The sequence below is a fragment of the Arvicola amphibius genome, chromosome 3 (assembly GCF_903992535.2).
Source record: "Arvicola amphibius chromosome 3, mArvAmp1.2, whole genome shotgun sequence".
NCBI lineage: Eukaryota > Metazoa > Chordata > Mammalia > Rodentia > Cricetidae > Arvicola > Arvicola amphibius.
In genome coordinates, this window is record NC_052049.1 from 184,744,189 (window position 1) to 184,768,900 (window position 24,712).

Here is a 24,712-nt window from a genome sequence, read left to right on the forward strand (position 1 = left end):
CCTCGGAAGAGCGCGCCCAGGAGGAACAAGCTTGACTACTATGCCATCATCAAATTCCCCGACCACCGAGTCAGCCATAAAGAAGATAGAAGACAACAACACACGTGTTCATTGTGGACGTCAAGGCCAACATGCACCAGATCAAACAGGCTGTGAAGAAACTCAAACAGGCTGTGAAGAAACTCTACGACATCGATGTGGCCAAAGTCAACACCCTCATAAGGCCCGATGGAGAGAAGAAGGCGTATGTCCCGTTGGCTCCTGATTATGATGCTCTGGATGTTGCCAACAAAACTGGAATCATCTAAACTGAGCCCAGCCGGCTAATTCTAAATATACACTTTTTCACCATTTAAAAAAAAATAGAAGGCTCTACTCAGTGATCTCGCCTACAAATGCTGTTCAAGAGCAACACACATACTAAATACTCTTATTTAAGAACCTGCTGCTTACCATTGAATATGTTTACAGTTGACAAGAAAACTATGTGAAATCGTGTTCACTAATAAAGTCTTTCCAACATGGAATGTACAATTATTGAACTATAAATAAAATATAAATGTCATGAAATATAAATGTGTTACGTTATAGTTCTTTTGTTATCAATTGTAAAATGGCAGTTATATTTTAAGTGCAAGCTAAGAAAAGAGAAGAGACCTGAGCAGTTGCCCTCATCAACTAAGACCATGCAACCCAATGCAGACATGCTTCAGCAATGCTCAGGCAGAAATTTCATTTTCTTTTTTTTTCTTTTTTTTTGAAAAAAAGAAAAACTTTTCCATTAGCATGACATTTTACTAATACAGAATTCATAATATATAATTTCATAGTTTTAAGACATATCTGGACAACTTAGATATACCATATAATTAAAAGAACACAGAAATCAACTAAGGCCCTTCCAATTTTGTAAATGGCCTTTATAAATGTTTCCAAAGTTTGTATTTCATTCATTTTAAGAATACACACATAATCCCGTGTATATGCATGTAAAATTTAGGACTCGCACAGTGTTTATGTATCAAACAGACATATCACATTTATCTAATATATTACCTTTTTTCTGGATCCTTTTGAAGGCACAGTGAAATCATTTTTCTAAATGATTTTCCGTATTTCTTCAGCATTTCTTTATCTTGAACACCAGTTTCCAAAGAGGGAGGATCATTCTGGAGTGTCAGCATCAAAACCTAAAAATTTTCAATACAGTAAAAATGTTTAAGGAGTTTTCAATATGGATAAAATTTCCCAACAGACAAGCATATTTTACTTTCCAGAAGTTGACATCTAGGGGCTGGAGATGGCTCAGCTGGTAGAGCGCTTACTGTTCATAAGAACATAAACTCAAACCTGCAGTGTTCACATAAAAAAAGCTGGGTGCTGTTCACGCCTATAGTCCCAGTTAGGGGAGGAGAGGTCCCCTGGGGCTTGCTGGCCAGCCAGTCCAGCCATACTGCCAAGATCCAGGTCCAGGGAGAAACAGAATACAAGGTGAAGAGTGGCTGGGGAGCAAACCTGACAATAACCTCTTGTCTCTCAAAGTACACACACGGGTACAGACACACACAGAGAAATTAACATCTAGGAGGGATTTTAAGGGTTAGGGACATAGCTCGAGGGATTATATGAATTATATACGTATTATATGTACTTGCTGAGCAGGTGTGAGACCCTGAGCTCAACACCAAGTAGAACAAGAAATAGACTGGGTGTTTAGAACCCAAAGTTTTCAAGTGTACTAGACATTAGTTAAGAGCTATAGATGATGGATTCCCAGCCAACCTGCCCACAAGTACCCACTATCAACATTGCCATTACATCCTTTAGTTAAAATCCTTTATTTCTTCATGTCTCCAGCCCTAATTCTTCTACTGTCAACCTACTGTAAAAATAAAAACATAACAGCAAATACATGTGTGGCCTTGTTAGCGCATCCACTACATGGCCTGTTCTTCCTTGACTTTCATAGTGTGGCCCCTTTTCTTCCAGAAATTTCTATTACAGAAATAACGAACTGTGCTTCAGTAACAAAGCTACAGACAATTAGTTCACATTCTTCCTGCCTCCCCTGCAGTCACTGACAGTCATAGTTATTCTGTACCAGAGACTATGAAAGGCAGATGAGCAGAGAGATCAACAGACACGAAAATGCAGTTCTTGTGTTCACAGTACAGCAAGACGATTGTAATTCACCAGCTCAGTATACATTTTATGAAGAACAAAATAAAAAGAGTTCAAAGGCTCTGAACTCAAAGAAAAAGGAGTTTGGAGAGGGAGAAGGCAACACATCATGAACATGTCTGTAACTTAACTGCACATACAAAAAGGTTTATGCTGGATCTGATCCCTATACAACACAGAGTAAAAATGGCTATGTTGGTATTTTATTGGAAAGATTATATTTTGTTACAACACACATACAAAATCTATGAATAAATAACTATGGGTATGACTGGCAAACATAAAGGGCTCAGAAAAAGGGTTTGGAGAGACAACTCAGCAGTCAGAAGCACTGACTGCTCTTTCAGAGGGCCAGGGTTCAATTCCCAGAACTGACATGGTGCCTCTGTCTGTAACTTCAGTTCTAGGGAATCCAATGCCTTCACACAGACACACATGCAGGCAAAACACCAAAGCACATTTAACAGGGGGGGGGGGGGGGGAAGGCTCTGAAAATGTTGGTGTACAAAAGAGTCCACACTAGCCCAGAATGGAGTATAGCAAAGGTTTATTTATCTAAGGGTAAACACACAGAAATAGAAGCAATCCGCAGTCCTCTGTGTGCACTAGGAACTAGAACTGAATCCAGCAGCCAAGAACCCCACCCCCACACTTTATGTCTGCCTTTATAATACACGAGACCATGTCCAAAGTGGGCCAGTATCTTAAAGGGTATTAGCTGAAGGAGTTCCCACAGCACCTAACCATTTTGTCTAAATAAGAGAGATCTAAGCCTAATACAAAACTATACACAATAAGAAAAAAATATCAAGTATTGTCCAGGGAAAAGAAGCGGCAAAAATATAATATAAAAATTAGAATTACAACCAGCATAAACAACATCAAGCTAGAAACATATGCTAAATGTTTTAATAGTTATCCTACCCTAAGGAGTCTTACGTGAAAAATGGCTTGGCTAAGTCATGAGAGGAAAGGTAACTATGAAAGTAACTATAGTCTTCAGAAAAGTAATTGAAACTTGAGCCTCACCTTCATTGGTGGATATTTATGATAAGGAGCTGCCCCTGTGGCAAGTTCAATCGCTGTAATTCCAAAACTCCAGATATCAGCTTTAAAATCATAGCCTCGAACCTGAAGGGGGGAGCAGAGAGAGAGAGAAATGTGTACTATTACTTTAACCAAACTAAAACTTTCCCAAAGTTTCTAGTATGCCATGAAAAATTACAGTGTTTATACGCTTTGGCACTTTTTTTCCTGGGAGTGGGGGGGAGTGTTGAGAGGTCTCCCTGTGCAGCCCAGGTTAGCCTTGATTTCTGCCTCTCCTGCCCCAGCCTACGTCCCGGGATTGTAGAGGTGCACTACCACAGCATGCCCATAGACTTGAAACCAGAAAACATTAACTACAGTAATCACTTAAAAGGATGTTATAGTTAATTATGAGCAGATATGGAAAATATTCATGATAAAACACAAAAATATGAAACTAACATTAAGTATGATATAATCAGAAGGCATACTCGATTTATAAAACAAACAAAAACTAAACAAACAAAAAAAACAAAATTGGAACCAAGATTTTACATAATCCTGTCTTTTATTTTCCAACTGTTCTATAACATTATTTTATCTTCTTTTCTTCCTTCCTTGTCTTTTCCCCTCCTTGCCTTTCATTCCCTTTCTTTCCTATCTCTCTCCTTCTCGGGTTTTTCTTTTGTTTTGTTTTAAGACAAGATCTCATTAGGCAGGCCATCAATCTCCAGAGTGATGGGATTAGAGTAATGTGCTACAATACCCAGGTATTTTATCATTATTACTGCAATGAAAAAAAACATTGTAAGGAGATTGTGGGGGGTTTTTTATGTCATTAGTATGAACAGGCTGACAAATTTCTCATTTATATTGCCACCATCAAAACTTAAATTCAGTGGTCAATATGTATGCGGTCTAATGATGCAAAGGCAAGCTCTCTCCATGGACAATATTCCCTATTTCAACATGCTTCTCTACCAAACAGATCAAGGGAAGCCCCTGCTTAACTGAGAAGTAGGTTTAGCCCCTGCCATATCCTCCTCCTGAACCCAGTCCTTCTCCACAGCCTGTGTTTGTTCATTCTGTTCCTGCGTACAGTCTCTTACAACCCTGTGCCCTTCTACAGGCTGGGTAGTAATACATCTATGGCATTCATGAAAAGCTTCCATACAGTGTTACCTGTAGTTTTAAGAAGGCTGGTATGCATATAATTTAGGAATCTTTTATAGGTGCTAGCACTGATAAGAACATCAAGCGAATGAATACACACACTCAAGAAGAGAAGAACCCAGAAAATGACCCTAGCAAACAATGCCATATTTTCTTTCAGACGTGTCCAGGAATAAAGCCCAGGCTGGCCACAACTTCATGATCCTCCAGTTTCAGCCTGCACTTGGATAACATGTGTACTCTAGATCCTACTGGGAGACTCAGGAGGACAGAGAGCCAGGCCTGGCAGTGAACGCCTTTAGAGGCAGGAGTTTGAGGTCAGCCTGATCCACAAATCAAGTTCCAGGCCAGCCAGGCTACACAGAGAAACCCTGACTCACACAAACAAAGGAGTAGATGGTCTAAAGGCCAGAGGAACAGCCTAACAAGCAGAAGAAAAATGGAGAAGTAAATAGTTACAGCAGAAAGAAAAGAGGCGTACTGAGAAATGAGCACTGGGTTTAGAGTGTCTGCTGTAATATGCTGAGACAGATGACAAGAGACTGGTGGGCTGTCTGATGTACAAATGGGAAATGGAGAAGAGCCCTAGCAAGGAAGCTATAAGCTAAACAACTTAGCTCATTTGGTCTGCATTAAGATACATTTTTAAAAATTATTTTATTCTTTTATTACTTGAATTATCTTTGGTATTGTCTTGAGTTTCTTGTGTCCTATGTAAAAATCTTTATTTTTTGCTTTGTACTGGGATACTACTATCTTTCCTTAGAGCTAGTCCTTAACCAATCAACAGAAACACACATTTCATGTAGCCAACATGAAATGTATATTGAATAAATATAAACACTATTGAGGCTTCCTAACAAAATCCTGAGCCATTTCAAGAAGACAGAACTCACAGTACCTGCTCCATAACTTCAGGTGCCATCCAGCAAGGGGTGCCAACAAATGTTTTCCTCACTTTATTTCTGGTGATATCACCGCCAGTAGCTAAAAAAGCACTCACACCAAAATCTGGAACAGAATAGAAAGCATTTGTTATGGTTTAAAGAGGAAGTAGTTCCCACAGGCTCAGGAATTTAGGCTAGTTGTCAACTGATTGGGCTTTGAGAAGTGTAACTCCTGAGAATTCTGTATAATCAATGGGTTGACTCCTGCAGAGTCAGAATATGACATCATTTGGGAAAATGGTGTGGATGATCCCTGAAGAGTCAGAACCCGACAGCACTTGGGGAGGAGGTGTAGGGTTGGGCCTACTGGGAGCACATGGGGCCCTGTTCCAGAGAGATGGCTGTGGCAGGGCCCTTCTTGCTGCTCTGGCTTCCTCCTCCCACATCCTCTCACCAAGCCACTATTCTGCCTTGCCTCAGGGTTAGGGTTAGGAATTCAATCAATAGGTCTAGTCAGCCCTGGACTGAAACCCAGGACACTACCAAATTCAAATAAAACCCACAGATTCAAAGAAAATATTTGAAACCAAAACTGCAAAAGTATTAATATCCAGAATATACAAAGAATACCTACATCCCAGAACTAAAAAGTCAGAAGCCAATACAGGCTACAGAGACATTTACAAAAATCGTATAAAAAAAACAGGCAAAGGACTTCACCTAAGAAAGCAAACGGACAACATGAACATGAAAAGACAATCAACACAGCTGACAACAGGCAAGTATAATCAAAACCAGGAGACAGACATTAGATGGTAATAGAAAAATTAAAAAAAAAAAAAAAAGAAAAAAAGAAAAACCTAGGCATGGTTTTAATCCCATCAGGGAAAACTGATCTCTGTGGTAGAAGAGTTCTAGGCCAACCTGGTCTACACAGTGAGTTCCAGGGTAGCCAGGGCTAGCTACATAGTAAAAATACCTTGTCAACAAAAATAAAAATAGAATATTGGTATTGTTGTGGATATCAAGAAACTGAAATCTATATGAAATGCAGACAGGAATAAAAAAGGGGAACAATTATTATGTAAAACAGGGCAATTGTTTTTTTTTGAAAAGCTAATGTAAAATCACTGTATGCTCCACCTGTTTAGCTGGGGGCTTCACCCCAACCCCCTGACATCCATATATACAAGGAGTCTAAAATGTTTGGTGGAGGTCAAGACCACTCCACAGGCTATTTACACTGCCCTCCCCACCCCAAGAATGAATATGTGGTCTCCCCTTTTTCCTCTCCGTGTTTTCCTGGGGGCTGCCTGGGAGCACTGGCATTCATTAAACCTGGGCATCTTTTAGTTTGGTCTGATTTGGTCTGATTGGGATTACTGCATTGGCAGAGAGGTTTGTCAGTAGGAAAATACTTAAGACCACCAATTCTACTTATGGATATATACCCAAAAGAAATAGGCCAGACATGGTAACATGTGGCTACAGTGCAGCACAGAAGATGGGGGAAATCAGGAGTTCAAGCTAGCCTGAGCTACATAAAACAAGAAGGGGCGGGGGGATGTAAACAGGAGTTGAGATATTTATATACAGTTTATAGCAACATTATTCAAAATAGGCAATAAGACACAATTTGAACGTTCACTGATGAACCAATGCAAAAGTAAAATGTGATATATACGAATCTGTGGGCTGTATTTTTAGGTACAAAACATTTCTTACAGCCATAGAACTGTACACTTAAGAATGGTTAGTAATGGTAAATTTTCTATTTCACAAAACAATAAAAAACTAAAACAAAGCTGTTTTAAGTTAGCTAGGGATACATTGTTGGCAAAGTTTGGAGATGGAATGGTATGGGAAAGGGTAGAAGGCAGCAAAACTTCTCACTGGACAACAACCGGGCAAAGGCACTCATGTGCAGTCTATCACCCCATTTTATAATTTCATACTTCTTAATGATTCTGTAGGTGGCCACGACTAAATCAACTTTCATCATGCTGGTGTATAAATCAACCACAATTTATTTATACCATCTGCTAGTGAAGGGCATCAAGAACACCTAAAACTTGTAATGACTAAGATCACCGTCACCCATGAAAGGACCAGTTTCTTTAGTCTAAACAGAAGCTATTGCTTAAGGTCTGCCTACACATCCTCCATTGTACTAAAATCATATCCCGGTTCACACTCCTCCCCCCACCACAGAGTAAGGGATTCTGTTCCTGCTTCACACCCAACAACTGGTTTTGTCAGATGTTTTGGTCAAGTCAATCACTTGGAACTTAATAACCAATTTATGTCTGGATGCTCATTGACTTTGCTGTGCATTCTTCCATATTCACGTATTTTGTGTGTTTGTGTGTGCGCATGCGCGCACATGTTTGTAAAGAGACAGGAGACAAATGTTAGGTACAGTCCTCAACTGCTACCTTAATTGTTTGTGTGTGTGTGTGTCCCCATCCATCTTAATTTTTGAGATCATCTCTCACTTAGCCTGAAGCTCATGGTTTAGAATAGATGAACTAGGCAGTGAGCCCTGGAAGTCTCTCAGGTTCCAGACACATGCCACTTCATGTAGCTTTCCCTTACCACTTCAGCATACATTCTAAGAATATTCGTGCTGTGATTATCCTACTCTATGTATTGTCTTTAGTGAAAAGGTCCTTGTTACTCTTTTGACAAAAAGAAACTTAACATTAAAAGACTCAATTGTATGCTGGAGTTTTACTTGGCTTGGTTAAAACAGTCCCTTATTTAGGATATAAAGTTACTAGCCTAGATTATCTTTTAAAAACTGAAGATAATGTCTTGATTCATTTGACTATCATAGCAGTGTGAGACCGAACATAAGAAAACTACTTGATCGGGACAGCCAACTCTGAGGACAACTCCAACTTTATCCGCCTGCTCTAAAACTGCCTAAACCATGCTGCAGCTTCATACACGCTGCTTCCTAAATGGCAGTGACTAAATGTCATCCTTGTGTTAGTCCCTTCCTATTGCTGTGATGAAAGAAAGAAAAGTCACTCAAGAGGAAAGGGTTAATCGGCTTACAATTCTAGGTTTATAGTTCACTGATACTTCAGAGAGTCGAGGTGGCAGGCAATGAAGCAGCTATCATACTACATCAGTCAAGACCAGGAAGACCTCATTTACAGAGGCATGCCAATGCTCAGCTGGCTCCCCTTCCATTCAGCCCAGCAGCTAGCACATGGGCCCATCCACCCACGCACAGAATGAGTCACACTACTTCAATTAATCTAGTTAAGACAATCCCTTACACACATTCATAGACCACTCTAATATACACAATTACTCACTGAAACCTCTTCCCAAGCTCTAGGTTGAGTCAAGTTGACAATTCAAACCAACCACCACAACCCTGGATAAAGGCAGCTTTCTATCACCTCTCAACAGGGGAATTATTCCTGAACACAGACCATTTCTAACTGCTTCTCTTTTCAATGAAAGCACAGAATGCTGTGAGAATCCCTATTCCTGTCAGAAGACCCTAATGAAAGTGAGGAGTGGGAAAACCAAAAGGATGAGTAATGGCCAGGAAAATATCTGAGTAGTGGATGCCACCTTGAGAGGGTACTTAAGTCCTCTGCACTCAGCATGAAGACCTGAGTCTGGACCTCCAGCACCCACACAAATGCTAGGCAGGCATGGTAAACACTTATAGGAGTACTCAGGATGCAGGGACAAAGGTCTCTGAGGCAAAGTAGCAACCAATGGGAAAACACACACATGCATGCATGCTTGGCACACACACTGCACAAAAGGACAGCGAGTCTGGTGAGGTTTACCTGCGATCTGCACCGAGCCGTCCTCTCCTAGAAGAATGTTTCCAGCTTTCACATCTCTTCAAGGAAAAAGACACCATCAGACATTCGCTTTTTAAATAGCACAATTGAAGCAACTGCTTATTTTATTTACAAAACATTAGCAATATTCAAATATTTTGTTTTATATTAAAGATTATTAAAGCCAAAAGTGATTTTTTTAAAGTTTTAGCCATTTATACTTTAACCCAAACCTTAAAAAGAAAACTATAATAAGGAACATAACTTTTTATATTATCTAGAAAACCTTAGCTCATTCGATATTCTTGATGGGACGGACCCTCATCTACGCTCACCCAATTCTAACTGCTGAAATGTAACTCCTGTCTACACAAACTGCATGCTTAAGAACCACAGCTCCTTCTCTTCCTCAGCCTCCATTCTCACTTTCTGCCTGATTACATGACTGCATGGCTGGAAACAGACACTACTGTATACTTACACAACACAGCACGACTACTCAGAACTGGGTCTACTCTCACTATTACCTACACTAACAACTCTAGTAAAATAAGGAACACATGCTCATTATCTAAAACACTAAACAATGCCAAGTGTATATAGTAGGACACTGCTTGAATTCCAGCACTTCAGACCCAGAAGTACATGGATTTGAGACTAGCCTGGTGCACATAGAGCATCCCAGGCCAGCTAGACCTCATTTCAAAGAAAAACCAAAACAAAATATTGATGTTGCACAAAGGAACAAGAAAGAGAAAGCAACTCAGCAAGGCAATTCTTTTTGTAAAAAGCAGTGCACCAAAACCCAAAACAAGCTAGCAAGTACATTCAGTCAAGATGCCTTCCATCTTTTATCCCTGACATAAGTGATGTGTATGGAGTTTTGTCTAAATGTATGCATGTGAACCATGTGTTTGCCCAGTACACAGGAAGGCTGGAAGTGGGCGATGGAACTCATGGAACTAAAGTCAAAGATGGTTTTAACTCTCCATCCAGGTGCTGGAAGCTGAATCTGTGTCCTCTGCAAGTAGAGCCAGTGCTCTTGACCACTAAGCCGATTCTCCAGCCCTTCTTGTTTTTGTTTGGGTTTGAGGAGTTCTGCTGCGTAACTCAGCAACACAAGTATGTGGAATTAGAGGTGTGCTTTAAATAGATTTTGAAGAGGGAAGAAAATAGCTTCATATAATGTAACTATTTTGCTTCAAAAAAAGAATAGGTACTAAGCATTGGTGGTACATGCCTTTAATCCAGACCAGCCTGGTCTACAAAGTGAATTCTAGGACAGTTAGGGCTACACAGAGAAAGCCTGTCTTGGAAAAACCAAGGGGGAGAAAAACAGACTAGATGATATTATATAGCTATACACATAGACACACGCGCGCGCGCGCACACACACACACACACACACACACACACACACGTATATTGGCATAAAATACTTCTCAAAGGAATCATAAGAAAATGGCAACAAGTTATATTCTTTGAACCAGACTACACTAACTAATCCCAGAGTATTGGGATTTTAAATGCTTTACATAAAAATTGAAAAGAAAATACAGGAGTTCCCATACATTCATTATTAACAGTTTACATCAGTGTGATACTTTTGTTAAAATTAATGAACCCAGATTAAGACAACATCAGCTAAAGCTCACAGTGCTAGGTCTCAGGCAGTGTATATGACCAGAAATAAACTCAAGCTGGACTACTGAAGTATTTCTGGTGGCTAGACAAAAGCCAGCATTTCTGAGGAACTTGTGAAATGGGTTCAGATCCACCAAAATGAGTCATTTTGCTTACCTCTGGCAGAAGGGATATATAAGGCTTTCCACTGACATACACCTGTGGTTGCACATCAAAACCCATGATGGCCTCCAGACTCCCTCAGTCCCTTTTCACACATATTTTACACACATCTCAAAGTCCCCACACTAGACTATGGCCCTTCTCACCTCCCTGATTTCTTCTGCACTAAGCCAGTCCCCAGGTTGTTCCAGATCCCTGCTACTATCACAACTGCCACTCTTGCTATTCTCCCTTTCCTTGAGGATACTCCTGGCCTGTCTCTGTCTCTCTGGCTGTTCTCTGTTACCAACAGTAACCAGCCCCCAGCCATGGAGTGGACATGAAGGTTTCTTTACTGCACCCTTCATGTACACACCATCTATTCAGAGTCCCTTAGGTTTTATCCAACGTTCCTTTCCACCCCAGGATCCCACGCTGTGGTGATATTTTGTTTGTGCTCTAATGAATAACACTTGTTTGGAGATCAGAGTGCGAACTAAGCCACAGTTAGCCATAGAGGACAGGCAGTGGTGGCGCACACCTTTAGTCCTAAGCCACAGTTAGCCATAGAGGACAGGCAGTGGTGGCACACACCTTTAGTCCCAGCACCTGGGAAGAGGAAAGAGGAAATGATATGGCTGAGTGGAGAGGGGAGCTTGGCTCCTTTTCTGAGAGGTTGGCAAGGTCTGAGGTGGCTGTGACTTGCTCCTTTGTCACTCTGATCTTTCAGCATTTACTCCGATACCTGACTCTGGGTTTTTATCATTAAGATCAATTAGAATTCGTGCTACGCCACCCAGGACAGCAAATTATGTTTAGCTGCCAGGTCTCCTTAGGCTCTTGACAGTGACAGTTTCTGACTATCCTTGCTTTTAGTGACCTTGGCAGTTTGGAGGGTAACAGCCAAGTGTTCTCTATGATACACTTCTAATGGAATGGCATTTCTCACATCATAGAAAAACCATTCTCATCTTACTTATCAAAGGGAAATACACAGTGTCAACAGAGTCTGCTGAAATTGAGACGATTAGTTTTTTCCTGTCTACCATTTTAAGCTGTTTGAATGCAAAAGTCATACACAGGTATTACACATTTAAATAATACTGCTTTTTTATTTCATAAGGCACTTTTACAACTGAATAATTTCAGTTTTCTGAGAGGAGCAAACAGGTATCTCTCCCAAGAGAGGGCCATTTTTCAACAAATTACATTCAGGAAGGAGGGAAAGATCACAAAGAAGGCCTGAGTCGGCCCCAGAATGTCTCAAGGACAGTTCCTGCAATCCTCTTGAAACTTACCCAAGTATGTTCAAAGATAAAAGCCAATTAAACGTATACTAATATAATTGAGGTTTGCTTAACCAATTATGTTTGAGATGACCTAACTGTTCTGGGGGAAGCTCCACCTCAGTCCCTAGCATCCATACACCCAAAGAGTCTGGGATGTTCTGGTGGAAGTTCCACCTCAATCTCCCTTCCCCATCTCTCTCTCTTCCCAAACCCTGTCTCATCTCAGTCCACCAAACATGGCTCCTCCCCCAGAGATGCTCAAGATCACTCCCACAGAGTATTTAAACTGCCTCCCAGAAAAGAGTTTGTTTTTTAGCCTCTCTTCCCTCCTCAGGGGAGTGGGGGCGGGGATAATCTGGGAGTGTTTTACCCATTAAACTGGGCTTTTTCTAATTTGGTTTGATTTGGATTGCTGCACTGACAGAGAGGCTTATGGGGTGCAGAAACTTCTCACTAATGGTCCCTGAAATTTACCCAGCTATGCTTAGAAAGAGCCTGCACGCTCCTCTGGCGGGCGCTGCCATTCTGTACAGTGAAACAGCCCTGCATATGCTGGCTGTTCTTCTGCAGAAGAAATTGCTCTTGCATACTGCTTGAGTCTGGGTCATCTTCAGCATTTTCTCAGATCTCACAAATCCATCTTCCAGCAGAGTCTTATGTTAAGTGACTATTTTTCTTGATTAACTTGCCAGACAGTCAATCTCTGTTTCCCTTTCAAACTATAAGTACACTCTGTAGCACAAGCTTCAGGTTTAAAAAGCAAAGGAATAAAGTAATGCCATGACTCCCTGGGTACTCTTTTTTTTGTTGTTGTTGTTGTTTGTTTTTTGAGACAGGGTTTCCCTGTAGTTTCTAGAGTCTGTCCTAGAACTAGCTCTTGTAGACCAGGCTGGCCTCGAACTCAGAGATCCGCCTGCCTCTGCCTCCCAAGTGCTGGGATTAAAGGCGTGCGCCACCACCGCCCGGCCCCTGGGTACTCTTGAAACACTAGGCGTCTTCACATGCAACAAGGGGCCTTTCAAGGAAGAAATCAGCAACCAGGTATCCAGATACCAATATAGTTCTCAGGTTTAAAAAAGAAAAAAAGGGGGGGGGGGGCTGGAGAGATGGCTCAGCAGTTAAGAGCACTGGCTACTCTTCCAGAGGTCCTGAGTTCAATTCCCAGCAACCACATGGTGGCTCACAGCCATCTATAATGAGATCAAGTGCCCTCTTCTGGCCTGCAGGCACACATGGAAGGAATGTTGTATACATAATAAATAAATAAATCTTAAAAAAAAAAAAAACACTTCTTTGTTTTTCAAGACAAGGTTTCTTTGTGTAGCCCTGGCTGTCCTGGAACTTGCTCTGTAGACTAAGCTGGTCTGGAACTCAGAGATCTGCCTGTCTCTGCCTCCTGAATGTTGGTAATAAAGATGTGAGCTGCCACTGGGCTTACTCTGTCCCAAACTATCCCAAGCAATCCTGTAGCCCTGGGGGCTGCATGGCAGGCACACTGAATTGTTTTCACAGAATACTGCCATTTCTCACATGCCACTGTTACCCAAAGTTACAAGTTCCTACTAAAACTTAAAGGAAATCAGACACACTTCGCTTTTTCCATAGCGAAGAGCACAAGTCTATGGGAAACTTGAAAAGGAATTAATAGAAGCAATGAGTCACAACCAAAGCTAGAAATACCCTACATTAGGCATCTTAAAGACATCCAAAACTTCTGTTAAGCTAACCTCTTTGCAGGGAAAACTACTGGGGCATATCAGGTGCCCTCTTCTGGCCTGCAGGCACACATGGAAGGAATGTTGTATACATAATAAATAAATAAATCTTTAAAAAAAAGAAAAAGAAATGAAAAGCAGAGAAAAGATAAAGTCAGCAACATGTCGGTCCGAATCAGAATCTCTGAAGTCAGCGCTAGTCAACTGCGGTGGTTTGAACAGGAATGGCCCCACAGACTCATGCATGTGAATGCTTGACCCATGGGGAGTGGATTATTCGGAGGTGTGGTCTTACAGAGTAGGTGTGGCCTTGTTGGTGGGAAGTGTCACTGTGGGATAGGCTTTGAGGTCTCAGATGATCAAACTACACAGAGAGTCAACTTCACTTCTGCTGCCCATGGATCAAGATGCAGAACTCAATTTCTTCTCTAGCACCATGTCTGCCTGCATGCCCCCCCATGGGTTCCACCTGGCAATAACTGACTAACCTCTGATATGGTAAATTAGCACCAATTAACTGTTTTCCTTTATTAGAGCTGCCATGATCATGGTGTCTCTTCACAGCATTAGAAACCCTGCCACATTCCAGAACCAGTGACTCAGTCACAACTAATGACCAATGCCATGCGTTTCCATTGCAGCCACTGTCTGTATCTTCCCCATGAGCATGCTTCATATCCCCTGGAAAGCCCGCCATCAGGGCCTGATCTGCCTCTGCTCTCCAGCCCCACTCAGAGGTAGCCATTTTGTGCCCACTCCTTCCCCAATAAATGTCTTGCCTGACGTCTCTTGCACGGTATGTTTTTGTGGCATTCCTTGGCCCTGATCACCAAAATACTCTTTCGCCACAAAACCCTTTCAATCAGCCTGAACATGGGGGTACAAATCTTTGATCCTAGTCATCAGGAAGTAGAGGCAGGTAGATCTCTATGAGTTCAAAAGCTAGCCTGCTCTATATAACAAGCTCGAGGCCAGTCAGGGCTGCATACTGGTACCCTGTCTCAATGCAAAAAAAAAAAAAAAAAAAAAAAATTTCCTCAAAAGTCTAGCTGGGCAGACAGGGTAGGAACCCTGACATAGAAACCTGCAGTGACAACTGCACTGGTCACACATGAGGAAAAGCAAACCTACTAAACATCTACCTCTGCTTCCCAATTCAACCTTCTCCCAGACCTGATTTAAAAACTCGTGAAATTCAGAGCTGTTTATGGAAATCTTAACTCAGGCTGCTCTTAGAGTACTGGTTCTCAACCTGTGGGTCGATACTGCTTGGGGGAGGGGTGTCAAATGATCCTTTCACAAAGGTCTTTTTTTAATATATATATGTATATGTATATAATGTATACAGTATTCTGTCTGCTTGTATGCCTGCAGGCCAGAAGAGGGCAGCAGTCCTCATTGCAGATGGTTGTGAGCCACCATGTGGTTGCTGGGGAATTGATCTCAGGGACCTTTTGAAGAGCAAGCAATGCTCTTAACCACTGAGCCATCTCTCCAGCCCCTCACAAGGGTCTCTTAAGATTACTGTAAAACACATATATTTATATTACACAATATTACATAACAGTAGTAAAATTATAATTATGATGTACCAAGGAAAATAAATAATGGTTGGGGTCACCACGACATGAAGAATTGTGTTAAAGGGTCACAGCATTAGGAAGGTTGAGAACCCGCTGACTAGAATCACCTGGAGAGCCTCTAGAAATCCCAGTGCCAAAGCTTTATTCCAAACCAATTAAATGAATTTCTGGACGTAGACCCAGATAGCACATACTATTTAGAGTTTCTCATATGATTCTGCTATATCTTAAAGAGTGAGACTCAGGGCTGTAGAAAGGCTCAACTATTAAGGAGCACTTACTGACCTTCCAGAGGACCCAACTTTAGTTCCCAGCACCAAACAAAATCAAGGAAGCTCACATCCACAATAGACATAACTTCAGTTCCAGGGGCACCAATGCCCTCTTCTAGCTGTCTCACCACACATGGCAGATACTCACACATGTATAAAAGTAGTTATCAAAACTTTAAAAATTAAGTCTAAAGAAAGTATAAAGAAACAAAAAATAAATAAAAGAAAAATTAACAGTCTTTGATTTGTAGTAAGTGTGGGAAAAATAATCATTACAAACAATATGGAAAGCTATACACCGAAAGCAGGGGTATTTGTCAGCTTAGGAGAGAGAGGCCTTGTGTCAAAGATACCTTTCCTAGTACACTCGAGGACATATAAGTCTATAAAGGAAGATACCTTTCCTAGTACACTCAAGGACATGTAAGTCTATATAGGAAGATACCTTTCCTAGGACACTGGAGGACATATAGTCTATATAGGAAGATACCTTTCCTAGGACACTGGAGGACATACAGTCTATACAGGAAGATACCTTTCCTAGGACACTGGAGGGCATACAGTCTATACAGGAAGATACCTTTCCTAGGACACTGGAGGACATACAGTCTATACAGGAAGATACCTTTCCTAGGACACTCGAGGACATACAGTCTATACAGGAAGATACCTTTCCTAGGACACTCGAGGACATATAGTCTATATAGGAAAGATACCTTCCTAGGACACTGAGGGCATACAGTCATACCAGAAGATACCTTTCCTAGGACACTGGGAGGGCATACAGTCTATACAGGAAGATACCTTTCCTAGTACACTCGAGGACATATAGTCTATAGGAAGATACCTTTCCTAGGACACTCGGAGGGACCATACACGTCTCTACAGGAAGATACCTTCCTAGGACACTCGAGGAACTATAGTCTATATAGGAAAGATACCTTTCCTAGGACACTGGAGGGCATACAGTCCCCCTATACAGGAAGATACCTTTCCTAGTGACACTGGAGGGACCATACTAGTCTATACTAGGAAGATACCTTTCCTAGGACACTCATGGAGGCATATAGTCCTATATAGGAAGATACCTTTCCTAGGACACTGGAGGGGACTACAGTCTATACAGGAAGATAACCTTTCCTAGGACACTCGAGGACATATAGTCTATATAGGAAGATACCTTTCCTAGGACACTGGAGGACATACAGTCTATACAGGAAGATACCTTTCCTAGGACACTCGAGGACATATAGTCTATATAGGAAGATACCTTTCCTAGGACACTGGAGGACATACAGTCTATACAGGAAGATACCTTTCCTAGGACACTGGAGGACATACAGTCTATATAAGGAAGAAACATGTCGGAACGGAACTATCTCTTACAGAGAAGATACCTTTCTAGGACACTGGAGGACATACAGTCTATACAGGAAGATACCTTTCCTAGGACACTGGAGGACATACAGTCTATACAAGAAGATACCTTTCCTAGGACACTGGAGGACATACAGTCTATACAGGAAGACATATGGAAAGGAGAGACAGAAAGACAAGCAGACTGAAAGAGACACATGGAGACAGAGAGAAGTCTCTTAGATACATTTAATCTCTACCTGTTGTGATTATCCTCCAAAGATGAAGCAAAGGAATTTAAGAAAATCTGTCATCAGCAAAGCTCTTTCAAGAAATGTTCAATGTACTTCAGAAAACCCTAGAGGCTCACAAGCCGCAGTGAATAAAAAAGAGGCCCTATTTAAAACACGGGTTAGCAGGCAAGGAGTGGTGACCCCCAGGATGTCCACGGACCCCACAGATGTGCCGAACCAAACACACTTTAAAAAATGTTTTTCAGAGACAACCACTAATATAGGTCAGAAACTCAAAGCAACATAAGAACGAAGAGTGTCCGTATGGAGTCACCACACGAACCTTAACAACTCTGCTCTGTGTGACTGCGCATCTCCTCTGCTGTACGCGTCATTCCGCTGACAGCTACCAGAAAGCAGGCTGGGGGTATACCTCCCGCGGGTAACCTGCACCAACCTGAGAATGCTAGCTAGGTTCACTCTCAAACACCAGAAAGTCATTGAAATTTCTCAGAACGTACTCAAAGTCACCCCACAAGCCACTGATAAACTTCTTTTGTGGACCCATTTCAAAGTTTTAAACAAAAGCCTTAACTTCTTAAGGAGACTCATTTTCTTTACTTGCAAAGGTTAGTAAGAACAATATAGCACCTAGCATGTAGCAATACATAGTTTATTATTTAGGAACTAATTTAAAAATATAAAATATAACCCTGAGAATGTAGCTCAGTGGTAGGGCACTTGATACCCTACACATGGGCCCTAAGTTTGATTCCCAGAATAGTAAAAGTAAGGGAGGTACTTTGTATGAGGAACAGAAAAGAGAGACCTCTTTCCTCAGAGATTTTTCTTAGGAATATCTATGAGGGTAGGGTAAATTTTAGGGTTAATCTCACAAAGAGATATACACAAAATCTAGAAGTAGGGTTCATTGGTACATCTTAAAAATCACCCTCACTGGAAGGGCATTATTTGATGAACCAATCATTTCAGTGCTCTGGAAACTTAACCTTAGAAACATTCTTGAGAAAACTGAATCATATCAGTAAGAAAAGTGGACCCTAGGTGTTTGGTTCAGGGCAAACCCAGTTCCTTCATGTGGAGCTTCTACAGGGCACATAGATCACTGTGCACGAAATTTCCCAGAAAAAAGCTGCACCTTGTACTCCAGTTTCCACAAGGCTGATATCTGATTACAGCATCAAAGACATTTGGAGAGAGAGGTCAGAACGTTGTAGTTCAGAACCCAATTAAATTTATCTTTAGGCCCCTGTTAGCCTGCCCCACCTCACCCACCTCCACTCAATTGATGTGACATTCTTGTGACCATCAGCTGAGCCCTGTTGAAATGGTATGACTTAGCAGACCACGAGCTCCCACCAACCAGAAGCCTCAGAGTCCATCCAACAAGGGGGCTTCTGTCTTTGCTGTGATCGCTCTACCTGATTATTTCCAGTGTCTTGATTTATGACCTCCTTTGTTTCTATGAAATTGCTACCTCATGGAACATGGAATCTGAAAGTGACCTATTTCTGTGTCCGGGCCATGGACACTTATATTTAGCTCCAGAATAAACAGTTTCTTAGCCTCTTTGGAGCAGAACCACTTTGTGTGGTTACATCACGTTAAGCAACCCACCCCCAGCCAGAGATCTCAGCCCCATCTGATCAGAAGTGAAGCCACCGTCTGCGAGGGCTGGCCGTTAGGAAAGGATAAACACTGACTACCACCTGTGGTTGCATTCCAACCTTAAAAACAAGAGACACTGAAGACACACACTTGCTCAATGGACACAAAGTCAGGCCTTGGCTGTGCTACACTCTTGCCAACTGGGAAGATGTACACAAAGAGCAAAGGAGACTTGGTCAGAAAGTGCTGGCCTGCGCCACAGGCTCTGAAAAGATGCATTCTAGCATCCACAGGAAGCAGAGAAGCCCCAGAGGCTACTGCCACTTGAGTATGACCTCCAGCCATTCATCACACTTCAAATTAAAAGAATGTAAGCACACCTGAAGAAAGGTAAGGAGAGAAGGAAGGGAGGTAAGTATAAGAGGGCAAGTAAGAGAAGGGGAAATGAGAAAGGATGAAAGGATTACTGAATACTCTACCAGAAGGCTTCATTTTACTAGAAGCAGATTTATGATGCCAGATCAATCTTTAAATTTCAAGACAGAACTATCAGTCTAAAGGAGAGACAAGAAAAATCAGCAGTGCCTTCAGAAATCTGAGAAAAAAGCATGTCAACAAACATGAAATGACAGCCAATAGAAGGAAATAGAAAAGGAAAAAAGTTAATCCACATATTCAAAACAGAAGGAAGAAATCATACATAGAAAATGATGTGTATCTCCAACAGCAATACAGTAAAACTGTTAAAACTCAAACCCAAAGGAGGAGAATATGCTGAAAGCAGCAAGAAAAAATAACTCATGCAGGGGCATAGGAGTTACACAGCTAAGACTGCCTTAACACTGGCACAGTGTTAATGAGACACACTGAAAAGTACTAAGTTAAAAAAGCAAAAAAAAATGAACAAAAAACTGTAATCCAAGAACTCTATAGTATGCAGAACAGTTTTCATCAATGAAGACAAAGGCCTGGAGAGATGACTCAATGGGTAAGAGTCATCTTCCTACTCTTGGCAGAAGACCCAAGTGTGATCACTAGCACCCACAATCAAGTGGCTCATAAGTACTTGTAACTCCAGTTCCAGGGAATATGACACACTCTTCATATACCAGGCATGCGCACAGTGTACAAACATAGTGCAGACGCTCATACATACACGTAAAATAAAAATAAATCTTTAAAACACCCTATTGTTGAAGATGCCACACATTTTGGTTGCAGGACATAGAGTAACCAACCTGGACCGGAGGGAAAGCCTCCTCCCTGTTGGTCAGCTTTCACAGTGACAGACACTTATGCAGGCTGCTGAGAATGGCACGGTTAGCTTCAAGTGTCAACCTGACACAAACTAAAGTCAACTGAAAAAGGACCTCAACCCCAGAATGGCCTGGCCATGTCTGTGAGGAATTTATTTTATGACTTGCTAACTGATGTAGTGTAAGAGGGCCCATCCCTAGGCATGAGGCTAGGGTGCCATCCCTAGGCATGTCGCTGGGATGTATAGAAATGCCAGTAAGTAGTGTTCTCCCACTATTTAAAGTTCCTGCATTGACCTGTAAGTCAAATAAACCCCACCACACTCTAAGCTGCTTTTGGTCATGGTATTTATCATTGTAACAGAGAGCAAACTAAAACACAGAAGAAAGAAAAAACAGCAGCATTACTAAGCTATGAACTCTTTCAGCTCCAATACCAACCTACCAGGCAAAGATACATCAACTGGTCAATAATGGCATACTTGCAACAAGAGTAACCAGACACTATCTGACTGGAACTGTTATCCTCTCCACAGCAGGAATTCATGCCTGGTACCATAAACCTGGTCAAAAGCCCATGGTTCAGTCATAGTCTCTAAATAGGAATCTTACTTTCTTAAATGGATACACTATCAAACTGCCTTCTAAATGTTTCTATTTATACCCACAGACTGGTGCTGGTCAGAGCAGCTTCTGGCTGCAGTGGATTACTGTCAATACAGAGACTCCTAAGTGGCCAGAATGCTGAGAATCAATGACGAAGTCTTCAGCCCTAAAGGGGATGTCCATATCATCATCTCCAAGACTCAGGGGCGAGTCAGGAAGAGGAGGCAGAAAGAGGGTAAGAGCCAGAGTGCTGTCAGACAAAGTCCCCCATCAACAACATTCCATCATGGTAGCAGAGGGGCTGATAAGGCCTCACTCCTCCCTGAAGGGCTATAAGCAATTAATGATTGCAGGGAGAGGGAGAGGTGCATTCCTGAGTGGTATAGCCACTGGTAACTGCCCTCCCAGAAGTAAATAGCCCTGTAACTGCTCAAACAAGCAAGACTAATTAAATGTGCACACTCAAAACAGACATGGAAGCAGGAGGGAAGCTTGTGAAGAAAAAGCAGTCAAGTCGAAGGGGGTAAGAGGATAATGGGGCAGGAATAATATTACAAAGCAGTATTACATACATGGATAAAACTGTAATAAACTAAATAAAAACAAAAAACTGATTTTCCCAAATGATCTCAACTGTTCCAAAATAGATCTGACAATATAAAATATCTTGTTTTTTACTATTTCTGATGCTTTTCTCTGGTATCTGAATTCAAAATGGCTGGATATTCCCTGATACAAATTAGGAAACACATAGCATTTATGATTACAAAGTTATTTACTTAAATACACACATATATTCCACTAAAATTATGACTTTATTAATTTACTCTGAGGAAGATAAAAATGATAGAAAAACAGGAGGAAACTTCAAGAAGCATCTTTTCTTGGGGGGTATGGGGGCTCAAGACAAGGTTTCTCTGTAGTTTTTGGTGCCTGTCCTGAAACTAGCTCTTGTAGACCAGGCTGGCCTCGAACTCACAGATATCTGCCTGCCTATTCTCTAGAGTGGTGGGATTAAAGACGTGCACCACCACCACCCGGCAAGAAGCATCTTTGTGCTACCTCAATGTGCTACCTCAAAACTCCAATCCTCCACAGGACCCAAGGGAGCCAACTCCCTATACAGCTGCAAAAGACAGCTTAAGGAAAAAGCCTTTCATTTCCTGTGGCAATAGCAACTCCACTGGACCAGATGGCAGCCCCCACAAGGAGTCTGGAAAGGGGGCTTACACAAATTTATGTCTACATACAGTGTCTATCACTCAGTTCTCAGGTGGCAGTACTAGGTCCAGACTGCTGACTATAGAAAAAGGAAAAGCTTAAAGCTCTAATTAAAAAGTAGTATTTAACAAAGAACTTTGCTGAGGCTGGAGAGATGGCTCAGCAGTTAGGAGCATTGCCTGCTCTTCCAAACGTCCTGAGTTCAATTCCCAGCAACCACATGTTGGCTCACAACCATCTGTAATGAGGTCTGGTGCCCTCTTCTGGCCTGCAGGCATATATGCAGACAGAATATTGTATACATAATAAATAAATAAATATTTTTTAAGAAACAAAGAACTTTGCGGTAATTTAGAAAACTACTTAAGATATAAAATAAAATGAGAGCAATAGACAGTGTGGCTATAGTGGCATATACCTATAATCCCAGGACTTGGAAGGGTGAGGCAAGGGGATTAGGAGTTATAGGCAGCCTAGGCTTTTATTTGGTTTGTTGTTGTTGTTGTTGTTTTAATTTATTTTTTAATTTTATTTAATGTACATTGGTGTGAAGGTATCAGACCCCTGGAACTGGAGTTACAGACAATTGTAAGCTGCCATGTGTGTACTGGGAATTGAACCCAGGTCCTCTGGAAGAGCAGCCAATGCTCTTAACTGCTGAGCCATCTCTCCAGTCCCCATGTTAGCAAGACTTTTAAAAGCTGGCGTTTTGTTGTTATTTTGATTTTTAAAGGTTAGAAATATATAGCTCTGTGGTACTGAGACGGTGGGACAGAACTAACGGGAGATCACCAAGACCACTTGGAATGGGACTGATGGAACATGCAACCAAACCGGACTCTCTGAATGTGGCTGACAGTGGAGGCTGACGGAGAAACCAAGGACAATGGCGATGGGCTTGAACTCTACAGCATGGACGGGCTCTGTGTGAGCCTTGTCAGTTTGGTTGAGCACCTTCCTGGACCTGGGGGGAGTTGGGAGGAACTTGGACTTAACATAGGGTAGGGAACCCTGTTGGCTCTTTGGCCTGGAGAGGGAGGGAGGGGGGGTATGGGTGGAAGGGAGGGGAGGGAAGGGGGAAGAGGAGGGGAGCAAATGGAAATTTTTAAAATATTAAATAAAAGCCAGCAAAAAAAAAAAAAGAAATAACAAGTGTGCATCTCTGATTGTGAACATTCAGTCTTAGTTTTTAAAATTTCTGAAATGTATAGAAATGACACCTTTAAATAATCGAAGCAATGTCTGAGTATTAAAGAATGCTTGTCATGACCATAAAAAAAAAAGAAATATATATAGCTCTGTGGTAGAACATTGGCTAGCAGCACAAGAGCTCAGTTCAATCCACTAGCACCCCAAAAATGAGAGACAAAATTATGTAAGTACCATTACCTTAAGTACTTTAGGAAACAGAAAAGAAAATGGAAGGAAATATTCCAAATATACCAGTGATTATCTTCTCGGCAAATTAAACTGATCTGTGTTTATTTCCAATTTTACTAAACACTTTCCACGTTGTTTATGAAACAGAGCCTTTCCATACAACCCTGGCTGTCTCCAAGGTCTGCTATGGAGCATCAAAACCTGCTCTGCATCCTGAGAGCAGGTATTAAAGGCTGCCCACCATGTAGGGCTTACGTTTTGTTTTTGTTTTATTAATTTATAACTTTTTTTGTTATTGATGTGTTGTATAATTCAAACTATAATCATCAAAACAAACTGAAACTATTAATACATAAAGCACAGGGCTCAGAAATGAAACAAATTCATAAAGATACTGTCTCTGCATGAGGCACAAGTACAGTCAACACACCCTGGGAAGGAGACCGGTGAAGCCCTGCACAAACCTGTGAATCTGCCCATTCTTATGCAGGGATCCAATCCCCCAGGACTGTCTCGAAGGATTGTAGCAATGGGTCGGACTCAATCTAGGACTCCAACTTTTATGTTCCCCCTTTTGCCACAATATGCTTAATAATATCCGAACAGAACCTGAAAACAGGAACAATATATCCAGTAAAAATTTAACTCATCTTATTCAGATCTAGTTTAGAATCAATGCACATAGAACATTTACATAAAAAAATAGGCAACAAAGCCGGGGCGGTGGTGGCACACGCCTTTAATAGCCCAGTACTCAGGAGGCAGAGGCAGGCGGATCTCTGTGAGTTCGAGACCAGCCTGGTCTCCAAGAAGCGCTAGCTCCAGGCAGGCTCTAAAGCTGCAGAGAAACCCTGTCTCGAAAACCAAAAAGTTTTTAAATTTATATTATGTTCAAACAAGAAATACTGATGTGAAATTAAGATTTACTTGTAACATATAATACTGCAAGTTCTTTTTTTTTTTAATATTTATTTATTTATTTATATGTATACATATTCTGTTTGTGTGTATGCCTGCAGGCCAGAAGAGGGTACCAGACCCCATTACAGATGGTTGTGAGCCACCATGTGGTTGCTGGGAATTGACTCAGGACCTTGGGAAGAGCAGGCAATGCCTCTAACCTCTGAGCATCCTCTCAGCCCCAATACTGCAAGTTCTAAAAGCACCGAGGCCACGGCAATGGACAAGCCAAGTATCTAAGTCGTGCTTTATAACGCCAGTCTTCAGACTCATTACAAGACTGGCTGACTCTAACATACGGGAAGAAAGAATACAGCTTGGGGGAGACAGCTCAGTCGGTAAAATCAA

General features: G+C 41.5%; 1 protein-coding gene across 1 annotated transcript in view; it reads right to left on the reverse strand.

Annotated features, from left to right (window-relative positions):
• Oxsr1 (oxidative stress responsive kinase 1) overlaps positions 1 to 24,712 on the reverse strand; it is an 87,106-nt gene that overhangs the window by 28,437 nt on the left and 33,957 nt on the right. The window contains 7 exon segments of the mRNA XM_038323289.2: positions 1,057 to 1,190; positions 3,211 to 3,312; positions 5,282 to 5,391; positions 9,083 to 9,138; positions 23,869 to 23,896; positions 23,899 to 23,974; positions 23,977 to 24,013. Coding sequence (XP_038179217.1) covers positions 1,057 to 1,190; positions 3,211 to 3,312; positions 5,282 to 5,391; positions 9,083 to 9,138; positions 23,869 to 23,896; positions 23,899 to 23,974; positions 23,977 to 24,013 — 543 coding nt within the window.